Below are 12,313 nucleotides of genomic sequence, written 5' to 3' on the forward strand. Positions count from 1 at the left end.
CTGGCGCCCCAGCTGTCCATGCCTGAGCCCTCCTTCCAGAAATCAGCAACGCAATGGCTGGCATGCGGCTCACATCCTCCCGGCAACTCGGCTCAGCCAAAGCTGTCTGGCCTAACCATCAGAAGACACCCTCCCCCATGCCACCGGGCTGTTCTCAGTTTCCATTTCTGTCCCTCAAGCACAAAACTAAGAAAAGAGAAGAGCTGGCAAGGTGGCAGAAGGAGGGGGCCGATGGCAGGAAAAAAGCTCTGCAGATACCATGGTGAGAAGGAGTGGGGGTTTTCCGAGGAGTTGTGAGACGACCCAGGAACCCTCAGGCCGGACAACGGTCTTGTCTCTCCAGCAACTGAAGTCTCGCCAGAGATAGAGAAGCCTCAGTTCTGGAGGAGCGGGCCAGAGGGGCCACTCCTGCCCCCCACTCCGCAGCCCCCCTCTCGTCTCTTTAGAAACCCCCTGCTTGTGTCTCTGAATAATTCACAGGGTCTTTTGTTCCCTGCAAACCCTTCTCCTCAGCCCACCTCTCCCGCCCTCCCTGGTCTTCCTTTTTTCCGTGGGAAAGTTGCTTGAAGAGCTCGCGGACAGGGAGAGGAGGGGAAGGGGCCAGTCCGCGACAGAAGGTCGACGGCAGTGCTGCACAAAGGGGGCAAGCACGCTAATTAAATGGCCAAGAAAGACTGGAGGAGAAGATGGTGGTGGGGGGTGAGGGCGGTGGTAAGAGGTAGAAAAAGGAAAGAGCTGGAAGATAGAGGGGTAGGGCGGGGCCTCCCCTGTCAGGGAAACAGAGCAGAGAAGAAAGCTTGTTTCTATAGCCCTTTTGAAGGGGGCGCTGCCCGGACCTCGGCCCCATTCTCTCGCTCCAATTCCACTGGCAGGCAGGGGGAATAAAGCGGAGAGATGAAGAGCCGCCGGCTGGCTCCCTGGGTGAGATTTAAAGTGATCTGGGAGTCCTTTCCCTCAGTTGTGGTGTGAGGTCACTTGGCATTTGCCAAGGGCGCCAGCAATGAGGTGGGGCATCGGACTCTGCTCGGCTCTGACTTTAATGCAACGACTTTCAATAGACACAGGTGAATAACCGCAGCTAATACTGACCAAACTCTTCCTATGTGCCACGCATTGTGCTAAATCTAGACACTGAATATTTCATTTAGTTCTCGTGGCAGCCCTGAGAAAGAAGGTACTATTACTCTCCCATTTCATAGATGAACAAACTGAAGACTGAGGGTGCATAATCTGCCCCAAGTTACACACCAAGGAACGTGGGTTCCCGCCTGGGTGGTCAGGCTCTGGAGGCTGTGTTTTTTGTCCACTATACGAGCCTCCCTCTGCCACACAAATAATTACCCCAGAACTCTGTAAGAGGCCCCCAGGAGGCTGCTGGCTGACCTGGGGAAGAAAGGAAGCAGTGGTATGGTTCAGATGCCCATTCCCCTCTCCCAAATTTTCTGCCAGCTCAGAAGTAGTCATAGGAAAATCCCATGCATCCGACCAGCACTTGACCATTTATAAACTGCCTTCACATACAGCGAGGAGGTGAGCTTTAGCCAAAAGGGCAGAGGACGAGGGAAATAAGCCCTGGGCTCCAACCCCCCCACTCTATGACACCTGAGCTGTGTGGCCCTCCTTGGAAAGTTAATTCTGAGCTTGGTGCCCATGCCTGACACAGGGCCAGGGAATGAGGTAGCACTGGCAAGTGCATCTGGTAAACTCTCAAGGGATGAACTCCCTTTGTGGAGGTCTCCACAGTGACTCCATGGGGCGGGCAAGGCGAGCCTGACGATCCCCACTGCACGCACAAGGAAGCTGGACCTTGCAGAGGCTCTGTGGCTTCGTTTAGTGGCGGAGGCTGGAGTGAAGGCTGGGCCTCTCCTTCTGCAGTACATCCTCCTCCTCTTTTCTCCCACTGCTGAGCCTCTGTGTACAGACAGCCCCCTCTGGGCAGCCTGAATTTCACACTCAGGGGTTCAACCTCACTGCAAACCGCCCTGACCGCCTGGGGTTCAGGGGTCACAGGTGGGGCCAGGTCCTTCTGGAGAAAGGAAGAGTGGGCCAGTGTGAGAGGCCCATCTCACCGGAAATCAGGAGCTGGCAAGGCAAAGGCCGTGGGCACCACATGGACCTGGGTCTCTCCCATTTGAAGATTGGGAAGAGCAAGAAGATCATAGAACCCACACCACCACCAGGCGGTCACAGGAAGTACTGAGACAATGCACAGAAGGTGCCTGGCACACATAGTAAGTACTCGCTAAATATGCGCTGTTAATTCCAATCTGGACTTACCCCTCCATTTTCCAGAGAGACCAAGGAAAGGGGCTGACCTTATTTGGCACCTACTGTGTGCTGGGCACTGTGGTGTGTGCTTGACAGAGAAGCAGCACGGCTGAGTCAGAATTGTCTGGCTCTGACGTCAGACTTCCTGAAGTTTGAATCTTGGTCTCAGCCAATGATTGCTCCGTGCCTTTGAGCAAGAGAATCTCTGATTCCTTCATGGGTAAAATGGGATCAAAATGCCTACTTCAAAAGAGTTGCTGTAGATGATAAAGATGATGTAGGTGATAAAGCCCCCAAAGTAGATCCTGGTGGGAGCTCATTTAGTATTGCCTGTTAGGGCATGGTGTGCGTAACCTTGAACCCTCAGCAGCTAGCCTAACATGGGGATTATCACCGGCATTTTCACAGGGGGAAGTCAGGACCCTGGGGTGTTAGGGCTCTGTCCCAAACCGCATAGCTATGGCAAAGCTTTGACGGACCCCAGAGGCCAAGCCCACCCTTAGCCACCACACCACGCAGCCTTCCACCCGCAACCAGAGGGTCAGGACAAGATGACAGGGAGTTTAAGTCTTGGCAGCCCCTCTTTCACCTCTGGCCTGGCTCAGTGGGGTCCTATGCCCTTTATGAGTAAATGCTCAGAGGCAGCCTTGGAAGTACCTACCCAGAGGCGATCAGCACTCGGGACTGGGCAATGGCCAGTCGCTGCAGGTTGGTCCGATTTAAGGTCGCCAGGGCCACCCTTCCGGTCTTGCCGTTGGTTCCGGGGGGACTGGCGGGAGAGCCTGCGGTCACCCCTGCCGGCGTGCTGGAGGCCTGTCGCCGGATCGCCTGCGATGGGACAGTCTTCACCGGCCCTCGGACGGTGCCCGTGCTGTCCAGTGGCTTGGCCCCGGGACCTGGTTGAGGGGGCAGCTTGACGGCTCCAGGTGGGGGCATGTTCTTGCGGGCCGCTGGGGGCTGCAGGGGCCCGGTACCCCCGTCGGCCACGGCCGCCTTGATGCTCATCACCAGAACGCACTGCGGGCAGGAGCAGGGCGGGGCCGCGGGCGAGGCGGCCGATGCGGGGCTGGCCGGCCAGGACTGGGCCTTCGGCAAGGTGCCGGTGACCATGGGGTAGATGAGATCCAGGCGCCGGCGGACGCGGCGTTGGCGCTGGGTCTGCCGGTTGATCTGGCCCATGGTGCTGAAGTCAATGACGTAGCTAAAGCCGATGGAAGTGAGGTCGATCCAGGGGTGCTGCTTCTCATAGGCGTGCTGGATGGTGATGCCCACTTCCATGTCATAGGGCGTCCAAGAACCGTTGTCGTTCTCCCACTCCCACACCACGCCCTTGCCGGGGGCCGAGGACGGGTCGTAGTAGTTGCGGCGAACTGGGCGGAGGGTCCCTGCCAGAGTGGGACGGAGGACAGGGTCAGGGTCAGCAAGGAATGAAACTGGATTGTGCTTGGTCCAGAGGCAAACAGGAATCAGTCCTGCTGTGGGCGGGCCCTAGGCTGCCTGCTGAGGTATCAGCTTTGAATGAGACTCCTTCCTGCCTTGAGGACTGTGCAGTTGCACGGGATGGGAGCAGCTCAGCTCGGTGACAGTGTGAAGGGTGCGGGGCCGTGCAGGGTACTGGAAAGAGCACCTGCCCCTTCTTAGTCGGTAGACCTTGGTCTGCGGCCAGACTGATTCACTTCCGAGTTTATGTAGAACTCCCCAACCTCCTTCCCTCCCCTGAGAAACAATGAGTCCTTTGCAGAACTTTTGTGAAAATTAAATGTGACCCACTTATTCATTCAACAAATACGTATCTGTATATGCCAGGTTCTGGATCTCTCCTGCACCTGAAATTGGCACTAAGGCACCCAAAGCCCTCGACACAGAGTAGGTGTTCGTAAGTATCATATCACTTCTCCCGTACTCTCTAAATGCCCCTGCCTGGAGGGCTGTGAAGAGAAAGAACAAACGGTCTCGGAAGCCTAGAGGGCAGAGGAAGAAGACTGTCTCCAGGAAGGCAGCCCCCCAGCGGTGGAGCTAGAGATCCGGCTCCCTGTCCCTTTAAGGGTGCAGCAAAAACAAAAATAGAAAATCAGGTTGAGCGAACTCTTACACTTGCAAGCTTTCAATCTTGTATCAAAGCAGTAGTAATGATCATACTAATTTTCTATTTCTCTAGCATTGTTCTTTAAAAAAGCCCAAACCCTCCTAAAGATAGGATTGTCTTCATTTTCGGTCTCACTGGGGGAGGGGAGGCAGGGAAGGGGGGCCGGGGCTAGTTGCAGGGAAGCAGCACAGCAGAAATGAGCCTGCAGCACTGGAGGGAAACTAGGCCTGTAACTCTTGCCTCTTCCTCCCCTACCCACCCCAAACCTGGATTCAGACTCACGCCCAATCAGGGCTCATTTCATGGGTATCAACATCAAGGCTGAAGATGCCAGGGTCAAGGCAGGGTGAGGGGGGCCTGGGAGGGCTCCAAGGGTGCTTGAATCTCGCATCTGTCAGCTTAAGCTCTATCCATCAAAGTGGTGGGAAAAGGCTCCCCTTCGCAGGCCTCTGACCCACCCCCTCCTCCAACCCGGAGGGAGACACCAAGACCAGGGACAGAATTCCATTCAAGGGGGGAAGAAAAGGAACAATGGCTATTCAGGCCTTTGCCAGGGTCATAACCCACCCCCCACCCCAACTCCGAGCCCCTTAATGACCCAAAACATCAACATTCAGAGGCAGGAGGGAGAAGCAAAACAATCCCCTATTCAGCACCAGGACCTCTGCTGGGGGACTTGGGGGGCGGGGCGGGAAGCGGGATGGGAGGAAGAGAGGAGGAAGAAGGGGGGATGGGCAGGAGTACCCTGGTTTGCCTCCATTTCCTTCCTAAATAGCCAGCTTGCTGGGGAGCAAAGAGCACAGGCTTTGGGTCCAACAGTGGAGGCTCTGTCCCTTCCAGCTGTGTGATTAAGCCTCAGTTTCCTCCTCTGCTTGGGCCGGGTAGCGACTTCAAAGGGTGGATTTGAGGATTAAAGGAAGGAATGAATATAAAGCGCTAAAATAACACCTGCCACAGGGCAAGGGCTCAATAAAAGTTGGTTGATTATCATTGTAATTTATTTTCTATTATATGTCTAAGCAGAATGGAGGAGTCATAGGGAAAGTTTAGTTCAGAGGATGTGGTGTGTGTGTGTGTGTGTGTGTGTGAGAGAGAGAGAGAGAGAGAGAGAGAGAGAGAGAGAGATTATATATAACTCCTTATACAATCTTTATTATTTAGAAGGCACCTAACTCATCCCATATGATCTTCATGGCAATCCTAAGAAACACCTTTTAGAAATGAGGAGATTAAGTTTAGAGAGCTTAAATGACCCTATTTTATATTCTCTCCAGGGTGGCAGGGGCAATGCACTAGTCCAGTGCTCCTCAATGTCCTCAAGAGGCATTTTTTACAACAGTGGGATCAATCTCAGAGATGCTGGAGAGCTGCCGCAGAACTTCTGGAAGCTAGCCGTGGCTCTCCCAGGTTTAGCTCCCCCATGCCTGTCTCTTCCTCTCCTCCCAGCAGACAGATGCCCTTTTACCCTCCTGCATTCCCTCACCTACTATTCGCCAGGTCTCCCCCCGCCCCCCGGCCCGAGCTGCCTCCTTTGCCATTTTTACCTATTGAAATTGTCCTCATTCGGGTCCTATGCCATTTGCCACCCATTTCCTGAGATGTCCTCCCAGTCCAGGCCCCCCGCCTCAGGAGGTCTGGGGTGCGTATCTGTGTATGCCTGCCTGGTGTGTACCGGGGCCTCGGCATTCTTCATACGGGCCTTAGGTGGAGGTACCAGATACCACCATCTAGCTCTGTGCCCTAGCGCCTAGGGCGGTGCATGGCACTCACGAGGGCTCCATAAACATGCTGTGATTGACTGAAGTTCGGCTACTTTGGCATTTAATCATTTATCCCATGTTGCTGAGTACTCACTGCTCTGAGGAATTCGGGCACTGCTCAAATAGCTTACAATCTAAAACTAGACAAGTGTGCGAATGACTATTTATGAAGCAGAATATGCCAGAAGAAGGGGGCCAACAAAATGCACGTGGGCTGAGAAAATTCGCCCACATCCCCTCTGTGCTTAAACCCCTTCCATGACCTCCCCTTAGGTCAGGACCTGACCCTCCCAGCCCCCAATCTCTGCGGGCCCGCCTCACAGCCTAAGTCGCTCTGCGACTTTGGTGTGACACTGGCCTCTTCGAATCCCCCCCCACCGCCACAGGCTTCTCCTCTCTGGGCCTTTTCACAAGGCTGGTGCCTCCCCCAAACACTCCGGCATGCCTCTTTGCTGCTCATCCTTCAGAGTCCAGCTCATTTCCTCAAGGAAACCTCTCCAGGCTGCCCTGACCAGATCGGATTCCCACTCCTATTTTTTTTTTCTTTACAGCATTTGTCTTGATGTGCAGTCACACATTTCTTGGTGTGATTAATCTGGTGAACGTCTGTCTCTCTCCACTGGACTCCCAGTCCTGCAAAGTGGGTATCTGGGGGTTTGCTCCTGGTTGTATTCCCGGTGCCTGACATGTCCTAGGAGCTCCATAAATACTGACTGACTGAATGAAGGAATGACGGGTGGGAGAACATTACCCGAAATGGGATGACAGGTACCATAAGGCTTGAATGAGAAGGACAATTTCAATAGGCGAAAATGGCATCTCAGTAGAAGGGGCTTTGTGAATAGTTGGGGGGACGGGGTGTTAGGGAACCCTGAGGGGATACGTGAGGCTAGAAAGGACATCAGTTTATCAGGAGTAGGGGAAAGTATAAGGCAGAGCGGAAGAGGAACCTGGAGAGTTACGTTAGGGCCAAAGCACAGACGGTCTGGAACACCAGGCTGTGACGGGTTTTATTTGTAGGCAACGAGGAGCCAGTGAAGTCTGTGACTCAGAGAAGTGACAGGACCAGAGCTGCTCTGTTAATTCGTTCCACGTGAGACGTAATGAGGGTCCTGGCAGTGAACATGAAAAGGAGGTGACAGACTGGAGGGACCCTACAGAGAAGTGGGTAGGACTTGACCTTGAGTAGCTGAATGCTTTCCCAGAGAGGTTCCAGGATCACCTGCTTCCGAATCTCCTGGGGGTACAGATGAGCAACACCTTCTAGAGTACCCACTGGCCGCTAGGAAGAATCATCAGCCTCGCCGGGGCCTGGGCCTAGGAATCTGCATGTGAATAGCCGCCCTGGATTTTCATCATGCACGCTAACTTTAACAGCTGGGCCACATGGTCCATGGGCCTCGACATACTGGGCACCCGAACAAGACTCCGAACGACAGAGTCGAAGAATCCTGAGGTCTTGACGATGGGCAAGTGGTAAAATGGTGGCACGATTTGCAGGCAGAGCAGTGTCATGAGGAAGAGTTGGTTTTTGGAGGGAAAGGCGCTGAGTTCGTTCAGCCCCAGCAGCTTAGTTAGAGACAGAAGGCAGACCTCAGAACCAAAGCTGTGGGACAAAAGAATGTCACTGTGGGATTTCACTTCTCTGGTTATTTTCAGAGACCACCGTAATCTGGAATGTGCTGGCTAGTCCTGGCCTCCTCTAAACGCAGGACCATGAACTAGATGATCTGAGGAATCCATTTAAGTCCTTGGGTGCAGTGACCCAAAGAAAAGGCCTCTAATGGGATAGGAATAAAGAATGTTCATAAACTCAGCAGGGAGAAAGAGAAAATCAGTTTTTCCTGGCAACTCAGACACCTGCATTCCAAAGCACCTGAGATGTTTTGGGCTTCTGGGAAATGGGAGAAACACCTTCCAGGCATGACCCTGTCTCAAGGGCACTTTACAACCGCGCATCGCCGTGTCAGAGAAATTCCGGGCCTCTCCAAAGCGCCCCTCAGCCCCACTGGAGTGTCCCAGGAGGCCCCAAAGTCCCGGATGTTCGGCTACTGGGGTATCCCACGTGCCTGGAACAGTGCCTGTGCCAAGTAGGCGCCCCGGAAGTGTTCACCGATGACAGAGTAGAGCGTGGGACACTTGATTTGGCATCTCAGCTCTGCCTTTGATTAGCTGTAAAACTTCGAGCAACTTAATCTCTTCCAAATTGTTGCCCTTCCTATAAAATGGGCACAGTAGGTCCTTCCTAAGATCGATGTGAGGACTAAACAAGACAATGTGCGCAAGGGGCCTGGAGCATCCCCCACACTGTCACGACCACGTGGGCCTCGTGACACTTGCCTCCTCCACACCTGTGCTCACACAGGGCAGAGTACCCTGTGGGGACCTAAAAATCAGCTTCTGTCAAAACCATTCATCTCTCGCCATCTGACCTTTCTCACCATATTAAAGACATAAAAGAGGCAAAAGTTGCAGAGAAAACTGAGCTGGAAAGGACTCTGCCTTGCACCAGGCCACTCCTAAACAGCATCCTCACTGGTGCAGAGACCAAACCCATTCACCTGCCCAACTGCATGATGACAGGACAGGAACCAGAGGGCTCTCAAGGCTGCTCTTCGCTCCACAGAGAAAAATGAGGCCTGAGCAGCTAAGGGACTTGTCCAAGGTCACACAGGAAGCCGATGAGTCTGGGGTGAGAGCCTGAGTCCCGTTTCCCCACCCCCAGCCTGGGGCTCCCCATGTCCCACTGCTGGAGCCCTGGGGGTGGTGGCAATCAGATGTCCTGGAAGATAGAAGGGGCTGGAATGCTGAAGGACAGCACTCCAGTCACTGCCCTGGGACAGAAAAGGTGAGTCAAAATAAATGACCATAGATGGACAGGACCCAAGCAAGGCTCCGGAAGCAGCCAAGACCATCCCCTCCACTGCCCCATCTCCTCCCTTCTTCCAGATTCCCTAGCCCAAGACACTCCCAGAGACCAGCATAGAGTGCAAATGAGCTCAAACCCAGAGTCGGTGTGGGGAGGAAGGGCCCAGGGCAAACAAAGGCGACAGAGGGTATCTGTGACCTCCCAGCCATCTCCCTGGAGACAGGGTGGGCGAGGCGGGAGCCCAGGGGAGCCGAGAGTGTGAGGCCTCCCTGAGGCCTCCCTCGCGGCAGGGCAGTCAACTTCTGAAGAAACAGAGCTCCTGTGTCAGGAAATGTCCCCACATAGAGGAGGCAACAAAAAAAGAGAGGACTCGCCTCTAGGCAGGGGACTTCCAGGTCTCCTTTGTTTGTGGGGATGTTTCTGGTTCCCAGCTTCAAACTGTGGCTTGGGGATGGCGGGTAATTTAATTAAACATTGCCAGGGCTTGGCTGGGGTTGCCTGGGCGCCTGCAGTATAAAGTTCCTACCCTGTCATGGCCTCATCAATGAGCTATATTGAGAGGAACTGAGTGTCTGTTGGCAGAGAAGGGGGAGGAGGGGGCTCCGAGCCCAGAAACCCAGAGATTCTATTCTGCTTTGATAAGCTCCTTGACAGCCCGGCATTCCTGGGAATTCAGCCCAGTGCCTTCGGCATCCAGCACAGGGCCTGGCACTAGGAGAAAGGCGCTCAGTACCCGCTCACCCACTGACCACTAACTAGAATGAGTGGATGAAATCTAAAGCGGTCTGATCGCCTCTAAGACAGACTCGAATGTAAAACAGATCCCGAGGCAGTCTTTAAAATGATGCAGGGCTAGCTCTCTGCCTCCAGTCTCCAGTCTGAGGAGCCACCAGGCCGTAGTCAGCCTGTCCTCAGGGAAGGGTGGTCAGACCTGGGGCAGGCGGGATATAGATTCCCTCCCTCGACCCCGTTTTCTCTGTAAATTCACCTCTGTCGGAAAGGGCACGCTTCATCTCTGTCTTAGACACCCCTAAACAGTGATTAAACTTCACTCTCTCCCAAATGTGGGACAGCGGCTGGGACCTTTATGTCACCAGAGTGTTTCTCCATATGTTGCAGAGATTTAGTCTGAAAGAGAAAAGCTAACACCTGCCTGTTTCTTCTGAGCAGGACTGGAATGCCCGGTCAGGTGTCTTAACTGCTAGTCCTCCCTGGTCCCACCTCCAGGGCTCAGCAACCCTCCCCCCCATCTGCTGCCTGCACCCTCACCTCCACAACCTTTACCCCAATTGCCCAATTATATTCTCCCCCTCCCCCCAGCCACACTTAATCCTCTTTCTCAATCTCCCCACATCCCCCCCCCCCCCCCCCCCCCGTCTCTCTCAGCTCCACCACCCTCCCTTTCCCACTAGGGTTTAAGCCCCTCCAGATGCTAACACTTCTGGAATTCTTCCCCCCAGAAAGCTTTACTCAGTTGGCCAGTATCTGCAAAGTCCCTGGCAAAGAGGCTTTTGGGAGTTATGACTAAAGATGGGGACACGAGGGTGGAAAGACGCCCCTTTCCCATGACAATCCTAATTAGCACACAGGATGTGGGGGCTTTCCAAGGAGGCTGGATGCCCTGCTCAAGCAGCTGTTCGTGGATCCTCTGGGACTCCCCGGGTCATCTTCTCTAGCCCCTCCCCACCACACCTGCTTCTCCAGGCTCCAGGGTCACCCTCTCGGGAAAGCGCCGCCAGAATTCCAGAAACAACCTCCCACCCCTGTGAAGAGACTACTGGAGAGGCAAGACCGGTCCCAGGTCCTCAATTAAGCCTGGACACCCTGAGCTGAGCAAAGACAAGCCGCTCTGCCCTGACGGTGCCCACCCCCCACCTCTCCCTGCAGGCTTTCCGCCTTGCTCTGACCTGGAAAACAAGGAAGCGGGATTGTGGTGGCCACAGTGGCAACTTGATTCTCATAAAAAGACAGGGGTTTAGTGCTGGGGACAGTTTCAGGAGGAAGCTTGGGGACCCTTTCTCCTTAGGAATCCACCTCCTCCTCCTCCTCCGCGGACAAAGAGAGCGGCTTTCCTGCCAGGCATTCCGGAGCCGCACCCCCCCCCCAACATCTGCTCTGGCCTGTTGCTTCGGCACTGGCCAACGCCACAGCATCCAGGGCGTGCCATGCCCTGGAAGCCCCTAGCTCCAGGCTCCCCTCCCAGGGCGACCACCCTTCCCATGCTAGAGCACCGCCAATGCCCCCAGGGAATCCCTTCTTCCCTCCCCCGGGTCCCACCCTGAGGACCCAGCTGTGAGAAGGCATCCCACACGGAAGGGGCGGAGGCAGGAAGGTGGGTGACAAGGGGGACGTGTGTCAGTCCCAAGGGTGCCTGAGGCAAAGCAGGGCCAGCCAAGGTGTGAGGATGAGAGCAGGAAGCCTTTCCCAGCGGCCGGGATTGCTTATGGGCTGGGCGGGTCCTCGAATTTCTACATGGCAGAACTTGGGGCCACCGAGCGCTTAAAAGGGGGCGCGGAAGGGGGGGTTTTAGGGGCTCGCTGGAAGCTCCATTTGCATATCCAGGGCACTGATATTACTTGCATGGACATTTATCGCAGAGGGATCTTAGGATGGTGGGGAGTAAAGCGCCCCCTCCACAACCACCTCCCGGTGACACACTGCACGGACTTGCGGACTGGGTGGGTCCCGGTGGGCTCTTGAGGCGGGAGATCCCAGGGCAGGGAGGGGAGGCGGGCGCGGGCGGGGCAGGGGCGCCGGCTCACCCGTGTCCTGGCGGAACTGGTTCATGGACTGCAGGTCGATGATGTAGGGCGCGAGACGGCTGTCCACCTGGCCCAGCACCACGCTGCCCCCGGCGCGGGGACCGGCGCGGACCACAGCCTCAATGTGGTGGCTCACGGCCGGGCTGTAGGGACGCCAGCGGCCGTGCTCGTTCAGCCATTCCCAGACCACCACGGCCGAGGCCAGGAGCATGGCGAGCCCCGGGCTGCGGCGGCGGCAGCGGCGGCGGCGCTGCGCTGCCTGCCTCCCGGGCCCCGCGCGCCGGTCCTCCTCCGCTTCCTCCTGCGCCGCCGCCCGCGGGCCTCGGCCGCGCCCCCCGCGCCGCGCCCCGCCGCCCCCGGCAGCCTCAGCTCCGGCCCATGGGCCCCTCCCCAGCCGCGCATCCACCGGGGCCCGGACACCCGGGCCGCCCGGCTCCGACCGTGCGCCGCCGCCGGGGTCCGCCGCTGCCGCCGCTGCTGCCGCTGCTCCGTGGGGTCCAGCGGCTTCATGCAAATGCCCGGCTCTCCGCAGACAGGCCCCCGCCTTGCAAAGCCCCGGCGGGCGCGC

The 12,313-nt window shown here is 56.0% G+C and overlaps 1 protein-coding gene across 1 annotated transcript in view; it reads right to left on the bottom strand.

Annotated features, from left to right (window-relative positions):
• Positions 1-12,012, bottom strand: part of DTX4 (deltex E3 ubiquitin ligase 4) — a 33,055-nt gene extending 21,043 nt beyond the window's left edge. The window contains exons 1-2 of the mRNA XM_028111056.2: positions 11,746-12,012; positions 2,930-3,653 (exon numbers count right to left, since the gene is read on the bottom strand). Of these exons, the coding sequence (XP_027966857.1) occupies positions 2,930-3,653; positions 11,746-11,956 (935 nt within the window). The 5' untranslated portion in view covers positions 11,957-12,012. The remainder of the gene's footprint in view (positions 1-2,929; positions 3,654-11,745) is intronic.
• Between the last annotated feature and the right edge of the window lie 301 nt (positions 12,013-12,313).

This window comes from Eumetopias jubatus, unplaced genomic scaffold, assembly GCF_037043125.1.
Source record: "Eumetopias jubatus isolate StellerSeaLion01/CBP00866 unplaced genomic scaffold, mEumJub1_p1.0 scaffold_13, whole genome shotgun sequence".
Taxonomy (NCBI): Eukaryota; Metazoa; Chordata; class Mammalia; order Carnivora; family Otariidae; genus Eumetopias; species Eumetopias jubatus.